At 42.0% G+C, this 25169-nt stretch overlaps 1 protein-coding gene across 21 annotated transcripts; it reads right to left on the reverse strand.

Moving 5' to 3' along the window:
• Positions 1–408: 408 nt before the first annotated feature.
• On the reverse strand, positions 409–23305 carry PCBP2 (poly(rC) binding protein 2). Of its 21 annotated transcripts, none has more exons than XM_045553845.1 (15): positions 22985–23305; positions 20518–20660; positions 19508–19531; positions 19384–19416; positions 18880–18996; positions 16590–16721; positions 15673–15801; positions 14363–14437; positions 12083–12175; positions 10961–11002; positions 9650–9722; positions 9097–9135; positions 8109–8161; positions 7260–7429; positions 409–807 (listed from the first exon to the last, which is right to left on the reverse strand). In XM_045553845.1, exons 2-15 carry the CDS (start codon positions 20584–20586, stop codon positions 771–773), a joined length of 1086 nt encoding a protein of 361 aa, XP_045409801.1. In that variant the 5' UTR covers positions 20587–20660; positions 22985–23305; the 3' UTR covers positions 409–770. The 21 variants fall into 21 exon arrangements, with proteins under 21 accessions (XP_045409801.1, XP_045409800.1, XP_045409799.1 ...); XM_045553844.1 differs by having other exon boundaries at positions 8109–8164; XM_045553843.1 differs by having other exon boundaries at positions 14363–14449.
• Positions 23306–25169: the final 1864 nt, after the last annotated feature.

Below are 25169 nucleotides of genomic sequence, written 5' to 3' on the forward strand. Positions count from 1 at the left end.
TTTTTAGTTTAAAATACGGAAGCCTAAACAAGGGAATAGACTTTCCCAAGAAGCTGCAACCCAGTCAGATACATAACCAACTGCTTCTATGTGTATCCATGCATGTTCCTCCCCTTCAGCCCCAATGGAAGTGCTTGCCTACTCTTCAGATAAATCAAATCCCCAACCTTTTGGGCAGTTTTACAAGGGCCAACAAAGCATAGGGTCAAGGAAAACAGGATCAAGGGCCACAAAAAAAGATGAAAGTGGCAAAACAGAAGAAAACATCTTAACTGGAATAAAGGCTTCTATTCAGAACCCAAGCAAGGTCCTTTAAGAGATAAAAGGTACAAAAATAACAGCAAGACAAGAGGAATAAAACCCACATGAATCACTGTGGCATCCAGTTTCTATTCACAAAGAAAAAGCTCCAGTCCATCTTTTAATTTTTTTGAAAAATTCCTGACATTACAGAACTAAACTGAAATGTATTAATATTCCACTCTTACATTTCCATGACAAACAGAAAATTCATGAGCCAAAAAAAAAAAGAAAAACAAAACAGGGAGAAGCTTATAAAACTAAATATGGATCTCAGCATTTAACAGCTGAACAGAGAAAGGAATTAAAACGCTTTAATTAAAAAATCACGAGTGGATGATAAAGTGTGTAGAAACTGAAAATTTACAAACTATTTAAAACCTGGAATCGCTGACTGTTCAGAAACTACACAGATGGATCATGGGTGGTGGTGAACAGCAGAAAGGGATAATGGATGAATCTGCATTGTTCTAGCTGCTCCCCATGCCACCCGTCTCCGAGGAAAGCCTGTAACACAGAAACAAGAACTCAAAGTTAGTATTTCCAGGGCCCAGCTGTACCTCACCTCTAATTGTTCAGCCTGGCTTGTGAAAATGTGAGGAGTACATAATCAGTGCTTCAGTATCCAGGGAGATATTTTAAAATTTCTTGAATTAACCAGTACCACAAACCTGATCCTTTAACCCCTACAAATCCAAGCTTCCTGAGGCAAATTACCTCAGAGCTTAGGGTAACTGAGTAACTTGGTTACCAACTGTCTGTCAAACTATATTCTTTGGGAAGTATTTCCATCTATTTAGTGATGTTAAACCCTTACTAAAAATATGCCACTCACTAAAGCCTCCTCTTAAAGGGTCACAATACACAGAAGCAATGTTTCTTTACTGCTGAGCTTATTTTAGTTCCTCCCAAACTGCTGATAGAATACCAGAGTTTAGAGAAAAAATACTTATCTGAAAATAGCCTCAGAAAATTAATGCTGAGACAATCCAAAGCCCTTACTCTAGAATAGCCTTAAGTTTCTCTGTCAATGTTTACGCTATTACTATTAAGGGTAATACAGTTTTATAGGCTGGAAATGTTAGAGATGTAAAGACCATGTTGAATAACTATATGGGTCAAGAATTATTTCTAATTGTTTTTACGGCCTAATTTTCAGGACTTAAAACGTGGCAGACAAAATTTATTTCAACTCCCTAGCGTACTCTAGAAGCTCCTAAATCTAGTCTTCCCATCAAGCCAAATCCTTCATCCAAACATGGCTGTAATTCCTTTGCTTCAAATAGGTCATTTGAGGGCAAGGTATTTAGGCATTCAGTAGGCTTCACTAATACTAATACTAGGTAGCCAGAAAAACCTAGCTCCCATTTTGAATAGAACCAAATGTGTAAGACTCAGACCTTTCACAACAATGCAAAGCCATAAGCTGGTCAGAAGGGGGTAAACCAAGGGCCAGAAAATTGAAAAGTCCTTCAACTGCAATGTATTTACTTTTAAGTCAGAAATGGTTTCTTGCACTCTGGGAGGCCGAGGCAGGAGGATCGCTCAAGGTCAGGAGTTCGAGACCAGCCTGAGCAAGAGCCCTCGAGACCCTGTCTCTACCAAAAAAATAGAAAGAAATTATCTGGACAGCTAAAAATATATAGAAAAAATTGGCCGGGCATGGTGGCACATGCCTGTAGTCCCAGCTACTCGGGAGGCTGAGGCAGAAGGATCGCTTGAGCCCAGGAGTTTGAGGTTGCTGTGAGCTAGGCTGATGCCACGGTGCTCTAGCCTGGGCAACAGAGCGAGACTCTGCCTCAAAAAAAAAAAAAAAAAGAAAAGAAACGGTTTCTCCACGCCAGCATGAAGGGGAATAGCTCTTAAAAGGGATGGATTCTCGCCAACCTCAAAATAGGATGATCTAGGGAAAGGTAAACTATAGGCCCTGAATGAAAGAGTTCAGTGGGAAATCAAAGTGTAAGAAAGGAACCACTGGATACAGTTTAGAGCTAAGACTTAGTTCATGCAAGGAAGTGGTTGTAATCTGGCCTCAAAGAAGAGTTGAAAAAGAATTTTCCAGAACTCATACCAAGTCTAAGTGGGGATTTACAGGGATGGAGTATGGAGAGTGAGGTAAGAAGGGAAAACCCAACCAGAAACAGTATGTCACAGACTCTAGGACAGAAGGACCACATGGGGGAGCTCTAATTAACCTTTTAAAAAACTGAACAGCATGTATCTTCCTTTGAAGGTAGTGTTAGCCCCTTAAACCTCTGGATACCTTCCCAGGAATACTTAGGGAATACTGATTAGGTTAAGAGGCCTTCCAATCAAGGTATTAGATATAATAAAACCAGGTCCCTGGGACCAGATAGTATCAGCATGATTGATTAAGTTCTAACTACAGAAGGAGCTTACCAAGTGAGAGTTGAACCACATGATAAAGGAGCAACTAGTAAGAAAACTCCTACCTGGACAACAAAGGAGACTTCATGCAGCCTAGGGGCATATAACAGTAATTCATAGGCCCAATCTGGCTTTGAAGGGCCACAATAACATCAGAGAATGAAATACTCATGAACAGTTTTTTTTTTTTAAGAACAACTGTTTTCTTAAAAGAATCTCCCATGGTATGTGGGGAAAGATAATCAGAGAAAAATTTCTACATGAGTTCTCTAATTTCCTAGGGAGAGCATTAGATTTTCAGCACCGTGGCAATGTATTCTGGTTAACTGGAAGAATATCAGAGGATTTCTGCCATTATACTTAGAGCATTTATACTCTTTTATGATCGAGGCCTGTGCCCATTTGGACGTAAGAAAATGAATAGGGCTTCAGGGAGATTAGTACAATTGAGTAAAAGTAAAGCACAAGTTGTTAGTCCTGGCTAGTCACTCATAAGATCTATGAATGTAAATTTTTTTAGGGCTTCTATTTTTTTTCTGTTAAGTGAGAGGATCAATGAATTACAGATTAACTGATCCATTAGGTTCCTTCGAAATCTAAGCATATAATTTCCTACTCATAATAACAGTGTTGGTGAAGAGAGGGCAGAGAATATAAGAAAAGGTAAAGAATCTTGGTTGATTAATCAAAATTGGTTAGGATCACTGGATTGCATCCTTTCAAGTTCTGGGCAATGTCACAGGTTGGTTCTTCAAGATCAACCTAATGTCACAGAAAAAACCCGGGTAATGCTACTTTTGAGCAATGCAGACAGAAGCTGCCTAATTTTATTATATTTAACCCACTCTCCCACCCCTGCCCCCAATTTGGGGTAAAGAAATACATTCTCTGTATGTATCCCCTGGAAGAGATCTCCACGCCCTGGTTATCTGCTGCTGTTGACAGGGTAAGGGATTGATAAGTCAGATAGACGACTCTTCACTAATGAAGCTTTTTGCCAATTATGGAGGACCCCCAGGATATAAACTGTCACAGGCCCATATCTCTTTGTGGGAATATTGACGAACGATTATAAAATTAACCTGGGATACAAAAAGGCCCAAGTCAGTTACACAGACTTCCTAAGTGAGTAGTAGCCACAAGTCACAAGCTCCCACCCCTTTACCCTTCACAGCACACGGTGAACTAAGGTTCTTACTGTGGCAACTTTATTACAGCTAGAAACACAAATCTGGCCAAAAAAGCCTGCTGATATAGCTTAACCATTAAATAATTAATTAAAAAAAGGTTAACGGACAAGCTTTTATTCATTAACACAGAGCCTAACACATTATTATATTGCAAGGCAGAATAAAGCTACAAAAAAAAGGTAACAACAAGAAAAAAGAGCTGTGGCTCTAGATAAAGAATTCAACAAGTCAGACTCTGAAACAGGCACTCAGATGAAATGGCCTAAACCTAAACAAGAGTAACCAGCCCCCACCCCCACCCAGTTATCCCAAGTAGTAAAAAGGAAACGTTAACAAGCTCACAATAGTTTGGTTCTCACCAATGTTAACAAAGGAAAACAAAATGAACCAAAAACACTTGAGGAAGTGCCTCAAGATCCGTAATCAGTAGGGTGAGAATCTCTGTTTCTCGCCTTTCAGTTTGTTAGTTACACATGGCACAGCAGAGTTGGTGGTGGTGGTAGCTGAAGCCCCGGTACCCTTAGCAGCAGACACAACATTTAGAGCCAGGAGAGGGATGGGTTTCATGCCAAGCAGACTGGAGACACAAGGGGCGGTCGGAAGAGGGTTGGGGAGGCTGGAGGGTGCGTCGGAGGTCCCCGCTGTGGCGAGCGAGGGGGTGGTGGTGGAGGAGGAAGAAGAAGAAGAAGGGGTGGAGGGTTGAGAGAGGTTGATGCTGAGGTGATCAGGGATCGTGACGGAGGCTGCCTGGGAGGAGGGTTTAGCGTTTTCTAAACTGTAACAGAGGAAAAAAGGAACAAAAAAAAAAGGGTGGGTGGACGGGAAGACCACAAAAGGGAAAAAGTACAGGACAAAAACCGCTTCAGTTATATCAGTGTCTCTGATTGCCAATTAAGAAGAACTAATACCAACTTCTGACAAGCTGTCTCTCTTTTAACCTATGTTGTCCCACCCTCTAAATATGTATACTTTGCCACCTTTCCATTGCACATGCTATTTAAAACTGCTATGGTGAAGAAAAAGCTGACAGACTGAGAAATCATACAGCACCTATTTCCATTTATCTGACACACTGACCCAACCCAGAAGTCAAAGGAACGATTTCAGATAGAAAATCAGAGTATTCATCAATCTCTAAATAAGAAACAAATGTTTCCTCCAATCCCATGTCAATTTCCCATTCTAACAGAAAATTAATTACCCAGTAATTACTTTTGAAGCTTTTAATGTTAATTAGCAGTTTTTTGTGTTTTTTTTTTTTTGGTTTTGTTTTGAGACTCGTCTCGTTCTGTTGCCTAGGTTAGAGTGCAATGGTGTCATCAGAGCCCACTGCACCTCAAACTCCTGGGCTCAAGTGATCCACCTGCTTCAGCCTCCTAAGTAGCTTGTACTACAGGTGCCTATCACCACACCTGGCTAATTTTTTACATCTCTACAGCAAGGGAACCACTGTTAGGATGGAAACGGACACAAGCCCAAAGTAGGTCACTAATTTCAAATTTCAAAGAATGCAACATTTTCAATGAAAAATGCCGAGAATGGATATGTAGATAAGAACTACGGAAGCCTTTCTGGTGGGAGGTAATATAAAATGCTTTGTTTTTACTGACCATACTTCACATGGGTCTTTCAGAACTAGAAGAGAGAAACTTAAGTACTACCTAAATATTTACATTTAAAAAGCAAAAATAATGCTGCTTCTACTCCTAAAATAAGCTCCAAATAACAGCAAGGATCTGTATCTCCCAAAGCCTCTACGTGCCTACGTCAGAACTGCAGATGTTTGCTGAAGTTTGTCTCAATAATCGACCCCAGAAGGCTAAATCTTGGAGGGCAGGAAGAATCCTCTTAAGACCCTATTTTTGCTTACCTATGTTCAGGGACAGCTGCAATTCATAAAGGACGGGGATACAGAAGTCAACTAACTGTACAAAAGAGCAGACTGCCACCACGAAAACTTAAGAGACAGTAGAAATGCTCAGAATCCATTAATGAAAGCAGAGAAAGCCTTCTTGCCTAGTATTAAAAAAACAAACCAAAAAACCAGTTTGATTTCTGCATTCAAACTGGACCAAGATGAGGAAGTGAAGAGTAAGCTTTGGTGTGCATAGTCCTTCCTTTGGTGTTAAATGAAGCTTTAAGGTTTTCCCAATCCATGTCTTGGATGGTTTCTTAAAAATAGGATGAACAGCTAAGACATTCAGTAAGAATGATCCTGAAAATAATGACTTTAAGCAGAGAAGTTCTGCTTCCTTACAGCATAGCCAGTGACCTAATGCAGGGGCCAGGCAAGCAGGTCACATTTAAACAGTGACAGTTTTATATTAAACACTCTGACGATATTCAGGGCAAGCCAACCCAAAGCAGAAGAAAACAATTTCCAGCTTTCAAGAGCATGATTCTTGCGCCACTTCAAACTCCCCTCCAGTACCCCAATTACAAACAAGAAAACAAATCTTTGCAAACAGCCTCTGAGCAAAAGCTTACTACCGTTTCATTCTGAACATTAAAGATTTGATGTGCTTGGTGGCTGCCCAATGAAGATCTAGAATGTCTTTTCTATGTAAGTAGACCATACTCTCCATAAAAGGGATAGCACTAAGTCCCTTGGGAAATGGGCTACTAACACTGGTTTAAAATGTTAGTAAGTAATTAAGGGTGTGACTTAAGCCCATGAGCTGAAAAACCAAAAAATATAAATGCTCTGTAGGATGCCTATTTGACTTTGAACACTGTTCTACAATTGACAACGTAACATTAGCTAGGTATGGACAACGGACACAGAACCTCAGGAACTCATTAAGAAATGAGACTGGGATGGATGTGAGATATAAAGTGCACTTGGCATTTCTGAAACATTCCAATACCTGTATTTCCCCCTTTCCCACAAGCTCTGAACAATGGAACACATTTGCAATTTGAGAAAAATGGGTATTTTCAGAATAAATGGTAATGGCTGCGTCCAAGACACTTCCCTATCACATTACTCCATTATTCTTAATTATTAAAGGTGCTTTGAACCCCAAATCAATGTAAGAAATAGTGGTCTATATGACATGTAGAACAAGAAAGACACACATTTGGTTTTGTCTGTTCACAGGGGTGCTCTAGCAAGAAGATTGTAGTATTGGAGACATATCATTCCTTTCCACTACCCAAACCATCAAAAGTCAAATGCAAGCTATCTATGCATCTCCTATGAAAACTTATTGCAATCTCTTTTTCTTCTACACTAAAGATGGAGGAAAGCAGGGCTAGACTTTCTTTGGCCATTTCTACCCATCCCCCAAGTAATTTCATATTTAATAATATACTGCAGCTTTTCCCAACACACACATTACTATGTGGGCATTAATAAAACAAAAGGTAGTGCAACCTTACCTGACATTGATTAGATATTGAGCCAGGCTAATGCTGGCAGCAGATCCAGTGATGGTAACCTGCCTATCAGTAGATCCTTCCACTGGGTTCGCAATTTTGATCTGCGCCCCAGACATCTGACGGATCTCATTGATTTTGGCGCCTTGACGCCCGATTATGCAGCCAATCAACTTAAGGGAGAAAAAACAAGGCACACCAAATTAATTAGAGTTGCATCACTAGGTGCAAGAATTCCATCCCATCCCTCTAGTTTCTTCAATTTGTCTTGACTCATTCTTCTGTCTGACTGCTGTAGGTCAGAACCAATTGTGAGCTAGCTAACTACTAGGTCCAAGCATTAGCTCTCCATTATTTCTGTTCTCAGAATATTAATTCCAAAGACAAAATAAACCAGAGCCAAGCTGATAAAAAACCTAGTTAGATGGCTAGGAATAGAGATACAGGTAAAGGTATGTTGTTTCTAGCAGCAAAGAAGCTTAAACTCATCCTGCCATGATTACTACCATACTACACTGACAAGAATTTTGGCCAATTTCTAATGCTTTGGCATTGAGAGAAGGTTAAATATTGGTCTACATTTGCACTGTCCAATACGATAAAAAGCAATATGTGGTTACTGAATAGCTGTACTGTGGCAAGTGAGACTGAGGAACTAAATTTATTATTTTTATTATTCTCAATTTGAATAGCCACGTGTGGTTACTGACCATCATCTTAGCAAAGATTTAACAATCAAGAACCACTGCACCCTGTGCTTTAAGGCTAAGCCTTCTGATCCTACAAGACTTCCATTTATTTAAAACCAATTCTTTTATTTTCATCACATGCAACCCAACTAACCATACTTACATCGTTTGGAATGGTGAGTTCATGAGAAGTAGTCTGAGCAGATGCATCCAAACCTGCTAAAAGACAGAAGAAAGCAAGAAAGTTCAATGCACAGCATTCAAAACCCCACTGCTGCACATTAAACTAACAGAAAGAAATTAACTGGAAACCCAGCATTGGCTGTTGGGATTCATCACTAACTTGGAAGCCTCCAAAGAGGAAAGACGGGGAGAAGGGTGCAGAAATAATGCTGGAAAGGTTCTTCTGTACACTCAGAAGAGCTGATTTCATGCCATTTCCTGCAAAGCCCAGCCTCTTAGGGATGTAGGGGGATGAAAGCAAGGGGCAAGGGAGTGTGGTATCCTCAAACAGGACCAAAATCTAAACAAGTCCCTCTGTACTTCTACCCCTTTTCTGCTTAGGATTTCCTGCTGTTGTATTCCAATTTTACCTCACCTGATGCTCACTAGGCATCAGTGCCAGTATCATGCCTATTAATGGGTACCATGGACTTTTGGCACACATGCAGTTGCTTTAAATATACCTGTATCGGATTAACACCCTCCACCCCTATCCTCCTAAACTTGAAGGTCAGATAGAATGAAATGGCAGTCAGGTGAGGGGAGTTCATTTCTCCAGATTTACTCCCTGTCTTCTGCTCAATAATTTGTTTTGTCTTTTGTTTTCCAAAGAAAAAGAAAAAAAAAAAAACCTCATCAGCAAATACCCATATCCATCTATAACAACACCTGGACTTAACCAGTCCAGCTTGCTAATCCTCAAGCCTAGTCCTGCTCTCAGCTGTGGCTGCTGGTCTTAACATTTTTAGAAGGGGGTTGGCCAGATCCATCAAGGGACCCATGGGGGCACCAGGCCCACCCCTTTGCTCTCTCAGCTCCTCTCTGCCATGTGAATGTTGCTGGTATGGTTCATGGGCAGTGAAACAAGACTCCCACCAGTTTATTAATATAACAGTAGAATACTACAGATTTTTTTTTTTAATCATTACCCCAATAGCCTTTCACCTCTGGAGAGCTGGATTCAATGCCTGTTAAGATACAAGTGAAAATGAGTTTGGTGGTCTCATCCTAACCCTATCGGACAAGTTATTCCTTATACAGAAAAGCCCAAAAAAAACCAAAACAAAATAAAACAAAAACAAAAACAAAAAAACACTACACAATTTGGCACAAATGGATGGTCTCTACCCAAGCCTGTGAATAGCTGGTGGAGAGAAAGGGGATGCTGATCAGATTAAGGGGGCAGCAGTCAGGATGGTTCAAAGAAATACCAGCCTACCCTTTCCCTGACAAGCATCCCCAGACCTCACCCCCAAACCTTCCAGGGACTTTTTTCTTCTTTTAGAATAACTGACCCCAAATGAAAACCACGTTAACAAACACATTACCTCCTTGGGCTTAGCCATAGTAGACAGGCAAGTTTAAACCAGCAGGATGCTGGGTAACCAAGTTTGTTTTAAACAGATGTCAAGCTGAGAGACCTTGGGACTGGCCTCTGTCTTGCACTACACCTTACAAAAATAAACACTGAGGCATCCATACCACTGAATCCGGTGTTGCCATGCGTCATGGGAAAATGAGACTGTTGCATTGCCAACTGGTGCAGCTTGGTCAACTGCGAGGAGGAAACAGGAAAGATCGGCATTAGAAGAGTTAACAGTCAGGGCTCAAGCACATTCATATTTGAAAATGTAGAGCTCCTGATCCCCAAAATTGACTTTACTACTCAACCTACAATGGAAGGTAGTGATGGGGCTTACATCACAATCCTGGGGATGGGCAGATTATGAACAGTAAGGATTACAAACGGAGTGTCAGTATAAGAGAATGAATGCATTTTGGGTGTGTGAAACGATAAGCAATAGCACTTGCCCAACAACCATCCCTTTGTGGGCTATTTAATGAAGGTGTTTGCAGCCATTGCAACAGTTGCCCCAGGGACAAGCACAGACAGGCTAGGTAAACAAACTGTGCAGTGGTGCTAGGGAAAACACACCATGCAGGATTTCATCAGTACTGGGAAGAGGGAAGGAGATGGGGGGGGCAGGGAAACTGCAAGGAGAGAGGTTAAGAAGAAACCAAATTGGGTTTAGTCCCACCATCACCACTGACTTCTACAGCTATTTTTCTTCATCTATATAAAACGTCCTGGCTGTTGTAAAATAATCCTTCTTCAGGTCTAATTTCCCCTCTCCTGGTTCCTACCACTAACCAAGAACCAAACTCAGCTTGCTAAATCTAATGCTCAGCACCTGAAACGGTTAGTAAGGATAAAGGGAAGTGCAGAAAGAAATGCCCTTAAACAAAGTCTAAACACCAGCATTTTAAAATTGGATCTTTTATTGGCAAGAAAGGTTTCTTGAGGTGAAGTCCAAATTTTCAGCTTCCTATCCATCCCTATGCAAATAAGCCCCTTGCTTCCCACCAAATACTTAAAAATGGTCACCCCAGACAGATGAGTACCCAAGGGCAAACCCAACCCCCACCACACCTCCCATGAAAAGTAGAACTCCATGCAAGGAAGCACAGCCCATTTTCGATTTAAACCGTGCCCTGAGATAACATGACAATATACCATGGAACATTTCTCTTCCAGACAGAGTAATCTGAAACATGGGGAAAAGTTGAAGCTAATAATCTGAATCATAATTTAAATGTCAAAAGGCAAACAAGGCACTATATTCTCTGATTAAAGATCAATTTTTTAAGGCATGAAATATGGGGTTCACCTTGTGAGGAAAACAATATTCCAAATGTTTAAGACCCAACTCACTTCTGGCTACTTGGGAGAAAGGAGACAATTTTGGATGGGAAAGGGAACTTTTCAAAACAAGAAGTGAAAACAAAACTTACATCTGGCTGTGGAATGGCATACTGTCCTTGAATGGTATAGGCCTACAAAAGGAGGAAAACAGTTCCTATTAAAAACCAATCACGGACAGCCACCCAGTGGGGGGGAAAAAGACAGATTTCAACTAGCCAGGAAGCCAGAGTTGAACTAGAGAAGGGGGAGGCCAGGGATTGAGGCAGTAGATGGAATCTCACAAATACAGTCAGACCCAAATTGGCCTTCTTTGAACCCTAAATATGATGACTTTATTAAGGGGATCCTATAAAGGTAGCCAAATTCCCTGCAATCAAAGGCAAAATATACATATCTTAATGAAAATGTGGGAAGTGAGATTAAGCAATGCCTCGACTGACCAAGCCCCACTCTTCCTCCCTGTACATAAAATAGCCTAGGAGAAATAATTGTCTCTTCCCTCACCACCCCAACCCTTCTACCACTCATGGTGATGTGAAAGATTTGTATCTGCACAAACCTACATGGCATGTTTTGAAACACTTCTCTTTCCCTATCTTATTTTTCTCTATATCTGCCTACAGACCTTAAGTACACTGGAAGCTAGCTGGGTCCCTAACACTAGGGAGCTGACCACAGGAACACACACAAAAACCACTATGTTCTGCAGTCCTACCTTCTCCCTCCTCCCCTCCATAAAAGGCACTTGCAGCTCCCACTATGCCCTCCTCCCCCCATACCATAACCTCGTTAGGGCAATGGGGTGGGGAACAAAGAGGAAAGGAAAAGGGAACAGGAAGGGAGGGGGAGGAAGGAGTGGCTGGTTAACAGGATGTGAAGCTCCTCACATCACAGTGGCCAGTACCCCCAAAAGTGCACCCAGGTAGGGGTGGGAGGAAGGTGAAAATGGGGTGGGAGGAGTGGGAGAGGGGGAAGAGGGGTTGAACAAAAAAAATTAAAAAAAAAAAAAAAAAAAAAAAAAGAGTTGGTGTTACCATCTGGTGGGCTACGCGGCCTGTGTGAAATGAGGTGGGGGGGTCAGTCCAGGTCCCCGTGGACAGGTGGTGTCCACAGCACAAAAATCACCAGCGCCACTGGCCCCCCGCGTGTTGGCAGTCTCGGCTGAGGCGGAAGGATTGAGTGAGCCTTGGAGACTGAACATCCCCTCTCACCTCTAGAGGTGGTCCCTCCAGGTCAGGGTTGAGGCACATGGACGGGGTGGTGTGGGGAAAGCTCGCACTGTCGCTGCCTGTGCTGTACCTGTCCTGTGGATAAATAGAGGATTTCAGTCTCCAGGGCTGTCAATCCGGCACCTTGTCACCAGCATGAAATTCACACAAAAAAAAGGTTGTTTATTTTTTCCTTTTTCCTTTAAAAAGGAGCTCACGACACAATTTGAAACGAGCTGCAATCAGTGAATTAAAAAAAAAAAGTTACCTAGTGGCAGATTTCACACTGAACAATTGGGCTATATTCAGTAAGAGTGAAGGGGTGGGGCAACAGAGCTGATGCCAGCTCCTGGTCAGTGTAGGATTAAGTTGAACCCATACAGAGCCCACTTTGCCACAAAGAACAAAAGACACAGGTCCATCTGTGGACACTGTATGAACTAATCCATTTAAAAAGGACCCCTGGAATGATCCATGACAGGGCCACTCATGGAAGAAGCTCCAAGCTTTCAGAGAGGGTGGTCAACTGAATAAAGAGGGAGGGAGGGTAGGGAAGCAAAGAGGTATGAATGGGGAGGAACAGGGAAGAGATAAAAAAGAAGTGAAGGAGGAATGTTAAGTAGAGAGGATTGCTGCCACCCAGCATGGGACTCTTTATAATACCAAATGGGAGTGCAAGAATCCAGAAGAGCAGGAACCAGCAGTTCCTGGGGAGAAGGGGGAAGCTCCTAATGCTAACCCCTCCTGGCTACAATGACTCTGGGACTTTGCTTATCTTGCCTGACTGTCCATACTGACTGAGAGTCCTTTGCCCAAACCAGTTTGTACAAGGCTAATGCTAAAAGCAAGGCACTAAACCATCTCAAGGTAACACTGTAACATGATTAACCTCTTGTGTAAGCTTCCAAAACTACATGACAAACTAAGTCTCCTAAAACTAGTTCAGTTTTATGCCAATTCAAAAGAATGTGAATGAGATGTACTCCAAGATTATGCTTCTCCTGTAAATGGCTCCCAGATCAAATAAAAATAAGATGGAACTAGTTGAATAAACACACTTGCTACCAAAATCAAAGTCACTATTCCAACACAGTCATACCTAGTTGTCCCTAGGTATCCGTGGGGGATTGGTGCTAGGAATCCTGCCCCTACACCACGGATACCAAAACCCAAGGCTGCTCAAGTCCTTTCTATAAAATGGTATAGTATTTGTATACAACCTTAAACACATCCTCCTGTATACGTTAAATCTCTGGATTACTTACAATACCTAATAGAATCTAACTGCTAGGCAGATAGTTTACTATGTTGTTTAGGGAATAATGACAACGGAAAAGTCCGTACGTGTTCAGTACAAACACAACCACCCTTATTTGTTCTGCGTATTTTCGACCCGAGGTTGGATGAACCCATGGATTTGGACCCCAGACACGAAGGCCCAACTTCAGTATTTTAAAAACTGACCTACCTACTTACTCCTCAAACACTAACCAACAAAACATAAGACTACTGTGATGCTGATCAATGCTCGTCATAAAATTCTAACTTCAGAATAAACCGTGTGCCAAAGATCAAGAGTTTAGGTTCGTGAGGAAGGAGCAAGGACAGGCCAAGGGGGTGCTTTGGCATTTTTACTCTAACACCAAAGGTCATAGCACCAAAGCCCAACACACTCCCCCCTTCTATTCTTGCACCCTGAACTCTTACCCCAGCTGATTTCAGTTATGCCATGTGGGTTCAAACCAGTGTTTATGAGGTTAAGAGCCTAGGGGACAACACACTGGAGTTTGGGAGTGAAGGGGTAAGGAGTAGGGGAGGTGAGGTGGAGGGAAGGGGAAGTTTGTAGGACACTCAAGTTCAGAATCCCACCCCCCAATTTTGAGACCACCATCCAAAATCTCCTTCAGAGGTCCAACTCTTTGCTTTTATTCAGACCTCTAAAGATCACCCCCCCACACACACAAAACCATGGATGGGGTGGGGGTAGGGAGAGAAATAGTGGCACCAATTTAACTCTTTCTTCTAACCCAACCCATCTTAAATTACCATACAAATTACCTCTTCAGAGTGCCTACAAAACTTCCATTGCCTGCTAAAAATTAAACAAGGGCTTGGCATTCATAGCTTTCTCCAGTACAAAAAATAAAACTAAAAGCAGGTCAAACTATGGCCAGAGTATAGGTTTTAGCAAGCATGCAGAGTGGCTTGGTGTGCTGCTGGCAAAGTTGACATTTTAAATATAAACTTTGTTCATTCTAAGCCCACCAATAAGAATTTTCTTACCTGACCACCTGCAAAGATGACCGGTGAACTGGACGGCTTGGGCCGGTACGGGATGGTCACGCCCTTCGGGGGGGACTGGGAGAGAGTCAGAGGGGAAAAAAACAAAGAGAGATAAGGTTTCAAAGCTGCTTCAGCTGTGTGGCTTTAGCTCACACAGGTCAGTCAAATTAAAAAATTGTACTATTTCCAACCCCTCACCTATCAAATCGTCTCTGGCTAGATCTAATCTCAAATTATCTGCAGTTATTTATCTTTCATCAAGGTAGATGCCCCTATAATGGTCTTAGGCACTATTTTCTTTTTCATAGGTGTGAGACAGGGTCTCAGCTCTGTCACCCAGACTGGAGGACAGTGGCATGATCACAGCTCATTACAACCTCCAATCTCCTGGCTCATCTTCCCCAGTAGCTAGGACTATAGGTGTGGCTCAACCACCATTTTTTGTAGAGACAGGGTCTCACTGTGTTACCCAGGCTGGTCTCAAACTCCTGGCCTCAGGCTATCCTTCTGTCTCAGCCTCCCAAAGTGCTGAGATTATAGGCATGAACCACTGCAGCAAGTTAATGAAGATGAAAAACTGCTATGTGTACACATGTACATTTTAGTTGGTAATTTTTAGGATCTCACATTTCAGCCTGAATAGAAAATAAAATCAAAATTGGAAATAAAGTACTCAAATGTTTTGTTTAGGATAATATAGACAATATCTATAAATTGTGCAAAGACCCAACCAAGGTTTTTCCAAACTCTACTTCAAAATCCTACTTTCTCACCAGTTAGACCAACTCTGTATCACAAATCTAAGAACACTTAATTTCCCTTAATTTTGTCATTTTTTGTTTTAATTGAATGATAGTATATTATCAGGACCTCACAAGTCATTCAGAATCATAACCATAGATACATTTTTCTATTTAACTATCACCTTAAATATTCTGCTTCAAATCAAGAAATTAAAGAACATGTCAAAGTTCCATGTAACCAAAATACAGTAACTCAAAAAGTAATTTAGCTTCTCTGGAACCCAAATACAGTTTTTGTCCAAGTAGTGCATCTTTCTCTACCAACTCTGCTAGAACTGCTGTGAACCAAAAAGATCACTGCTGCTTAGCAGTTTCTATTTTTGTTCACAGACCATAAGAAAAGTCAAAGCTAGGGGAAGGAAAATATGAACTCAGGAAACCTCCTTCCCTACCCCCATTGGAGGCTTGTAACAGCTTCACCTAATTCTAGTCTTACTAAATATAGATCAGTCCCTCTGTCCCCAGAATCGCCCTTCCCCCATTTTCAGCATGAGCCTGAGGGCTTACCTCCAACATGACCACGCAGATCTGTTTGACACACTCAATGATGGATTGCGGAATGCCAGCAATAGTGATGGCCCGCTCAGTTGAGTTGGGGAGCATATCCCCTGCCACCTGGACCTGAGCCCCTGTGCTCTTTGGGATAGAAAGAAATTCAAAATCAGAAAAAACAGCTCACGCTCTTCTAATTCCTCCCAGTAGCAATTTTAGAATCTAAAGCTCAATGGATATCCATCCCATTTCCTATCTCAACCCTCTCAGTCTCCTTTCCCACTCTTCCCTTATTCCAGGTTGTAAGCCAATCAAAACCCCACAAATACCACTCACTTCTCATTCTTTTGTTGAACAAATATTTTTATCAACCCTATTCATTCTATGTGCCAGGTACCATTCCAAGTGCTTCCACTACATCAATTACAAAATCAAGATCTCTGCTCACATAGCACACACAACAGGCTCCCAAAAATGCCAACCAGGAGCCATTGAAGTTTCATTCCAACACCAAATTCACTAACCTCCAGATACAGTTAAAGCTTCCAGAATTCAATGTAACTTCCGTAATAAAAAGGGAGTAGAATTACAACTATATACTTCCCATTTTCCCCTTGCTGTTTATAAGTTTGGTCAAGGAAAATATTTGCTACTGTATCAAAACGTAATCTCTTGAGGTATGACAAAGAATTACGTAGCCTCATGGAAAAGTTGACAAATTATGCAAATTTGCCAAAAAATGGAAACTGACCACATGCAATTAGAAATTCTGATTAACATCCTCATGTTCTGATTAAAATCTATAAATCATATTTTAAAAATCTTTTATTTCCAGTACAATCGGACCGTAATCATCTCATCCTAGCTATAGAGAGAGCTAACATTTGGAACAAATAGTTAACATTTCTAAAAGAAGCATGAAAGTCACCAACCTCTCGTATTTCCTTGATCTTGCAACCACCTTTTCCAATGAGAGAGCCACACTGACTAGCAGGGACCACCAGCCTCAGAGTGACCGGGGGTCTACTGGCAGCTGTGCTATTGGTCATAGAGCTGCTGATGTCCTACAAAAAGAAAATTAGAACACTAGAAGGGTAAGTTTAAGATCCCTGGAAACCCTTAACTGGCACAGAAGAACCATCTGTCCTCAAGCTTATGAGGACAAGTTAGGTCATAACTCACCACTGACAAAGAATCAGTATACCACAACCCCTCCAAAACTATTTCTGATTAAAGATAAAAACTATAAAATTCCTCAGAATTAGATGGCCATAATTTTTTCCATCACCCCGTGGAGTGGACTTGGTAAAGAGAAAAGTGATTGTTTGGCAAATTATAGTTGGCTAGTCAATGGTAAAAAGAATACTGATGTCAAAAATCAATCAAACATTTAGAGAAAGAAAATACAAGGCAACCCAATTTAAACCAATTCCGCCATGTTCGTAAACTAAGAAGACTACAAAGTTAAAAACTAGAAAGATTAAATACAATCCTCTTTATCATTGCTCTAATTTTTTGGTAATAGTACCACTGTATAAATAACAAAACTAGGATGGGTGTGGTGGCCCATGCCTGTAATCCCAGCTATTTGGAAGGCTGGGCAGGAGGAACCCTTGAGCCCAGGAATTCAAGGTTACAGTGAGCCAAGATCACACCACTGCACTCCAGCATGGCCAACAAAGCTAGACAGTGTCTCTCCCACACCACCACTCCTCCAAAAAAACAGAAAGAAACTGAAGCTCAGAGAACATGCTCCAATCACATCAAAAAAGCTGTTAATTTGAAATGAAAAGACTGTATTGGCTCAAAACCCCATAATCTTTCCCATAACAAAATGCTGTGTCCAAAAGTCATGGTTTTAACCTAGTTAAGTTTAGCTTTCTGAAGATTAAGCGGTTTAAATATCACTTCTCCCCGTAATCACTATGTAGTAGCTAGCCCCAGAAACTGCTTAAGCATAAGCCCCCTAAAGTCAAGGACATGTTTCTTACGTGGTTAAAAAATAAATAGTACTTTTCTAAGATGTTTTTTAAGCCACAAATTCTGGACTAGTAAGGTCCTTCAGGTCAAAAGATAACATTTCTGATCTTGCCAAGGATAAGATTTCAGGCACTATTAAGTACCAACCACCAACCAAGCAGCACTCCTCTGCCTGTGGTATCAATTGCACAACTAGCTGCATTGCTTCAGAAGGGGGAGGGGCTGAACAGAAAACTTAGTACAATGCTTGTTCAGCCTCTGAAGGTTAGTGGGGAAAAAAACTTCCTTCTGGCAAGTCTCTTCATATGGCTATTTTGTTTCTGATAACCTAGGTTTCTACCAAGCATGACTTTTTTTTCCTTTTTTTTTTTTAAAAAGAGATGGGGGTCTCCTTATGTTGCTCAGGCTGGTCTTTAATTCCTGGGCCTCAAATGATCTTCCGGCAAGGGCCTCCAATCCTTCTGCCCTCAGCCGTTGTTAGGATTCCAAGTCTAACTTTTGACACAATGTTATCAGATTGATTTTTTTTTCTAAACAGCATCCAGGGTTGGAAGATTATCTGTATTTATGAAACATATTAGCAGGGCCCCTAAACAAAAGCACATTTAATTCACCCAACTTTGAGTTAGACAAAGTGCAGGAGTTTGATAAACCAAGTTTACCAAAGCAATGGCAGACCTTCAAAACTGTTGGTCAAAAAATTTAAAAAGATGCTTTTCACAAAAAGTATGTACACTGTGTCCCTGGCAATCATCAAAGTATTTGTTTCAATGATTCAAGTGACTCATTTTTTAATTACACACGGCCAAATTTGGGGGGATGTTGCAGGGATGAAAGGACCCATTTGCAGATTTTTATGATCCAGTCTGCACCTAAATTTAAAAAACCCTTAGGACAGAGCATGGTGGCTCACACCTATAATTCTAGTACTTTCGGAAGCCAAAGCAGGACTGCTTGAGCCCGGGAGTTCAAGACTAGCCTGAGAAAGAGCATGAACTCCCATACAAAAAAAAAAACACAAAAATTAACCAGGCATGGTGACATGCAGCTACTTGGAAGGCTGAGGCAGAAGGATCGCTTCAGCCCAGGAATTTGAGGTTGCAGTGAGCTATGATGATGCCACTGCACTCTAGCCAGGCAATGAAGCAGAGACTGTCTCAAAAAAAAGCCCTCAGAAAATCAACAAGCTATCAGGATGCACTTAAACATAAGAGTGAGGGAGGGGGAAAGGGAACAACAAACCTCTTCCAGTTTGTCAATGATCATAGCAAAGGCTTTGAAGATGGCATTAGTGGGTCCAGCCAAAGTGATAATTCTCTCAGGACAATTCCCTTCTGAGATGTTGATACGTGCACCACTCTGGATGAGAAACAGAGCCAAGAAAGGTTAAATAGACAAAAAATATCTGAGCACGTACAGGATACATACCCCTCCTAAATAAAACATGCCAAGAAGCTGCCTATATACACAATCCAGATACAAGGCAAAGTCAGCATCATTTCAAACACTGTTCCATGTCTCTCCTCCAACACAGCCTATAGCAGCTCCCTTTAAGTCTTGAATGAATTCTGAGACATGTCAGAACTACACTTCCTGGAATATTATGTCATTATAAATAAATAACCAAGCCAGAAAAATACCAGCTTCACCTATTGAGACCTTCCTCTAACCTCTCAAGCAGAATTTACTTGTTTTAAAGGTTTTTCACTTCCCAAATTAACAGTCCCAAAGTCTCCCATAACTTACCTCCTCGCGCATCTTCTTAACTGATTCTCCTTTCTGTTAGAGGAAAAGTCAAGCATGAGCTCCAACTGCTATTTCAACCCAGAATGACTAAATGGTAATTAGAGTTGAAGTGAAATTGTCTTACCTTTCCAATGATACTGCCAACTTCCTGCAACGGGGAAAACTAGTGTCAATAAGAGGAAACTCGGAAGTATTATTATGAAAAAGAATTTTAACTGTCCAGCTAACCAACTGCTATCTATGCTAATTACTACTGCCAAAAAGAAAAGAAAGATTTTTAAGATTTATTAAGGGGAGAGGACTTATTCGTTTCCTTGCTCAAATTTGAGTGAAGCCATCAAAGAATTATGAAAGAATAATGATGCAGGCATAATTTAAATTTTGTCTCTGTGGGGGTTTTTTTGTTTGTTTGTTTTTTTTTTTTTTGAGACAGAGTCTTACTCTGTTGCCTGGGCTAGAGGGCTGTGGCGTCAGCCTAGCTCATAGCAACCTCAAACTCCTGGGCTCAAGTGATCCTTCTGCCTCAGCTGCCCGAGTAGCTGGGACTACAGACATGTGCCACCATGCCCAGCTAATTTTTTCTATATATTTTTAGCTGTCCAGATCATTTCTTTCTTTTTTTTTTTTTTTTTTTTTTTTTTTAGTAGAGACGAAGTCTCGCTCTTGCTCAGGCTGGTCTTGAACTCCTGACCTCGAGCGATCCTCCTGCCTTGGCCTTCCAGAGTGCTAGGATTACAGGCTTGAGCCACCGTGCCGGGCCTGTCTCTGTGCTTAATATAAATTATCTTTAAAAATATCAAATGTATCTTCCCCCTTTAGAGTTTCCTAAAATTGTTTGGGCAGAAGAAATCTACATATCACAATCTACAGCAACCTCCATGAGAAAAATCTTACCGTTCAGGTATGAGATAGCCTTTGGCTCTAACCATTAGTGAAGGCTTTCCTGCTCAGTGGCGCTTCCTAGTATAAAGGCTGTCCATTTTCCCACTACATTCACATCTACTCCATTACAGAAGAGTGCTAAAGCCAGATGCCCCACAGTGCTAATCTGATGAGCTCCAAGATGCATGTCTGCTCTCCCTGGCCCCTCCCCCTAACAGTTACTATGACCCAATTTCACAAGCTGGTGTATACCTTTCCATGCATAAGTAGCCGGATGGTGAGAGTGACATTTAATCCACCTTCAATCACACCGGTGTCCATGTCGAGCACTGTTCTGGGGAGCTGGACTTTGAGTGGTCAAGTCTTTGGTCACTGGTGGGGGTGAAAGCCAAAAACTGAAATGCAGACATGGCCAAAATCAGAGGAGAAAAAGAACAGATGAATTATTTCCCAAAATTATTTTCACCATTATCAGTATTTTGTAGTTGACACTTTTCCTTAAATGACAGCCTCTAAGCTTGTATACACACCCAGCACAACTGCATAACATTTACAGCTCAGGTTCTGTTAGAGTATAGAAGGCGATTTTCCAGTTTGCTCTCATTAATGATAGGGTTTCCGCTGACTCTCAGGATGAGGACAGTTCCTTCAATTGGCAATGATTCTAACGGAACTGCTGAACGTGCACCAGTTGTCCTTCAGCAGAATAAGCTTCAAAAGGATTCACAAACACCTGGAAATCATGCGGGCAAACCTCAAACCTAACCAACTACAGTGAGGGCAAATGACCTTCTGCTTCCCTGTTGGGTAGCAGTACAAGTTGAAAGCTAGAGATAACACATGTAAATTTTCCTAGTGGTAGCAATTTCTAGTTAAAGAAATCGATATCACATTACAAATTTCAAATATTGATAGATGACAGCAAAGAATTTTAAAAAGATTTAGATGAATCTCACTGCAAAAGGCGTTATCGGAGATGCCTTCCATGCAGGCTGGGGTTCAAGATTCCCCTTTGGGAAATGACTCAATACATTAAGTACAGTTGAGTCTTTTTCTCCTATTCCTCGTCTCAACCCAACTTGATAATTACTCAGATTTGAGAAATTTTCCTTGCTTCTGTGTATGAACCTTTAACACCATTTGATTTTTACTCAAGTGTATTAAACCTTAAATTTCCTTCCAAAGAAAACAATCAAAACTGGCATTGCTAAAATTTTATTCTGTAACTGTTTTTAGCAGCAGCAGTAAGGTGCCTTTGCTACCAGGATGGCCCTTTCCCCCCCACTCATCCTATGAAACAATGTACCTAACATTTTTGCTTTGGAATAACTAGTTACTTACAGGAAGAGAATTTGGTTTTGGATATGCCTTTGCCTTCAATACCTCCTCAGCACCCAATCCTGCTAGCTTTAAAAAGGTTCCGTTAATTTACCTAATGACATTTTAATATCCATCTCTCCTCCTACAGCTAATTTTCCCTCTTCACAAAACCAATCACCATTTTAACTCTGCTCTAACACAAGCCCATACACTAAATATTTTAAATGTTTAAGTGGCTGCCACACCATTCTGTATATAGCAAACTGTCCTCTGGCTACCTCAAGAATTTAAGTGATTATGAGAGATTACGTAAGTGCATCCCCAAAGCACATCATTTCCCTATTTTCAGAATACAATTAATTGCTGGCAAAATCCCAGAATTCAACACTTTTCACTTATGGAAAAATAGTACTCAGTGGAAGCAGAGCATTAAGTCTGTAAGAGTGACTTTCTTTCTTTTTTTAGTAAGATATGGTGAAGTATCTGGAAGTTTAATTCTTTATCCCCGCTCAGAAATAATAAGCAGCTCTTTACAAATGCCACAATTCAAGTTCAAAAAGGCAAGAAAATTTAAAACCTATTTGAAGCTTTTTCTTGAGGTAAAGCGCAAAGATGCACTTCAAACTTCAAACAATCTAAGTAATCCAAAAAAATCTCTTATTTCTCTCCTGACTAGGTCAATATAACTGTACCCCATTCCAGCAATCCAGCTGTTAATCCTGCAGTCCAACACCCCTCTATAAATAGCTCGGTCTGGGTTTACAGCGGAAGGCATTTTGTAATTTCAAAATTCGTTACCCCGAAAAAACGTCCTGAATAACTCGGTAACTGGGAGCCCGTCTACCCTCTCTTTCACTCCGGAGCCCCCCTCCCCTCGGTCATCCAGGCATTTTCCACTTGAGGAAAAAAAGAGCCCCCCCCCCCCATTAGAAAAGAGGAGAAAAAAAAATAAACGGTTCGGTCGGGGGGGGGCGCTGCGATGCAGGGGGAGGGGCCGGACTAGTAGCGCCTCCTCGTGTGGCTGCGCCAGCGCCTGACCCCCGCGGGGAGCCGCGCTCACCAGCCCGGCCAGCAAGCCGGCCATCGCCTCTCCCCACCCCCCTTAACCAACAAATCCACCGCCGCCCCCCCTACCGCGCGCGCGCCCTCCTTGACTCCTGCGCAGCCGCCACCGGGAAAAGGCGGGGGGAGGGGGGGTAGGCCTTGCGCGAGGCCTACTAGGCCGCGCCGGAGCCAGGGCCTCGCGTGAATGGCCGGCCGGGCAGAGTGAGGTAGCAGGCGCTCACGAGGCATTACGCGAGGCCGGGGCTCGTGACTAGGACCGGAGCCCGCTAAGAAAGATGGCAAGAGTGGAAATAGTAGCTATAGCCAGGGGCGGAGGAGAAATTTTTAAGCTTACCTGCAGGCGCGAGGCGACTGAGGGGAAAAGGGGAGCGGGCGGGAATGGGAAGGGCGGGAGGCCGGGGGCGGAACAATAGGGGCGGGCGGGAAGGCGAGGGGGGCCCCGCGGGCGGGCGGAGGAGGAAGGGGGGGGTGGAGGAGGAGGAGGAGGAAGGGGGAAAGAGACCCCGGGGCGGGTGGAGGGCGGCGGAGGGCGGGCGGGCGGGCGGGCGGGAGAGGGCGCAGGCTGCGGCTGCTCCGGCTGCTGCCTCTGCTGGTCTGGGAGGGGGACGGGGCGGAGCGGCCCGCTTTCAACCCCGCGCACCCTTCGACCCCGGAAGCGCTAACCGCCCCGGGGGCCGGCGAGGCGACTGCGTTGTCCAAGCCTTCCCCACGCAATGCGGACGGCCTCCCATCAGCCTAGAGCGGCTCCTTGGACACAGTCAGCACCAGAGAGACAATGGCTGCTAGCAAACGACGAACCGTGTGATAGAGAGACAGCGTGGGGGCAGGGAGTAAACCAGTGGCCCCTAGCGGACCAGCTGGAAAGCTCAGGCGTTAAGTGCGGAGAAAGGTTGCAGTCGCCATGGATCAAGAAGTGGAGAAGGAAAAAGGGATGGGTGGGGAGAAGAGAAGAGATGAATAAAACCCAGTGGTCTATAGTGATACTCAGGAAAAGGGGAAAAAAACTAATTTGCCCAGCTGGAGGTGAATACTACACAACTCCTTACTCTGGAAATTGGTAATTAAAGGGAAAGAATTAAGCATTCACTTTCCCTTTTTAAGAACTATAGTATAGTTCATCCGTAATCGCTAAGGGAAAGCTCTTTTTTAAAGAGTTCTATCTAATGTAGAAAGAATGAAAGAGTTAGAAAATCACCATTCTGCAACCCAGAATGAAATAACTGATTCAGGCAAATGTCATCAATCATTAAAATTTTAAGAGAAAGATTGTCAGGGAACAGATTATTATCATGGTACCAAATATCACCACACAGATTATTTGCAAATCACGCATTCTTTTTTTTAAAAAAAAAGTAACTTCAAATGGAGAGATTTGGCAATCGCCACCTGACCCAAGTATGTAAGTGATCAAACTTTGCATCACTCATAATAAGACAACTTTGACTTTGTGTGGTCCTTGATAAAATGCAGTAAGTACACTGCATCATCTATAAAGTATTCCTGTCAAAATGCTTAATCTTAATCTAATCAAGCCATTAGCTCTAATTTGTAATTTATAGGAAATTTACAAAGGATAAAGGAACAAGTTAAACACCAACACAATACAAATAGATATTTTCCAAATCCAGCATGTGGGACATTCCAACCTCCTCTCTTCAAAAAGACAATGGAATACAAAAAAGGAGAAGAGGGAGGAGGAAGAAAAAAAATTAAAAAGGTAAAAACAACCAAATATAATGTGTGGCTCTTGTTTGGCCCCTGGCTTGGAAAAAAAAAATAGCTATACAAGATATTCTAGGGCCAAGTGAGAAAATTCAAACATGAACTGAATGATACAAGGCCAAGGCGGGAGGATCACTTGAGGACAGGAGTTTGAGACTAGCCTGGGAAACATGGTGAGACCCCATCTCTGAGAAAAATTTAAAAATTAGCTGGGCACTATGGCTAGTGCCTGTAGTCCTAGCTACTCAGGAGGTTGAGGCAGGAGAATCGCCTGAGCCCAGGAATTTGAGGCTGCAGTGAGCTATGATTGTGTTACTGTATTCCAGCCTGGGCGGCAAAGCAGAGACCCCATCTTTTTTTAAAAAAAGAAAGAAAGAAATATTTAGGGGAGGGGTCATGATGTATGGATGTATGCAACAGACTTTCATATGGTTCATACAGGTATATTGGGAAAGCAATTATGGCAAAATGTTAACAACTCAACATATTGCGTATAGATGGTAAGTTTATGGATGATCATGATACTGCTCTTTAAACTTTAAAATTTTTTCATAATAAAAATTGGAAAAAATATATAGAATGGAACAAGATTGTCAAACTAGTAATTACTAAAGTTAGATGATGGGAACACAGGAGTTCATTAAACTATTTTCTCAACTTTGTATCTGTAAATTACAACATTGAAAAGTTTTAAAAAACTAGAGATGCACTCAGGGAGTGAGACACAATAAGGAGAAGGAAATTTAAAAAGACAGCAAATACTGGGCCATTATTGAATCTTGTTCAAGTCCTTTGGG

The sequence above is a fragment of the Lemur catta genome, chromosome 6, assembly GCF_020740605.2.
Source record: "Lemur catta isolate mLemCat1 chromosome 6, mLemCat1.pri, whole genome shotgun sequence".
NCBI lineage: Eukaryota > Metazoa > Chordata > Mammalia > Primates > Lemuridae > Lemur > Lemur catta.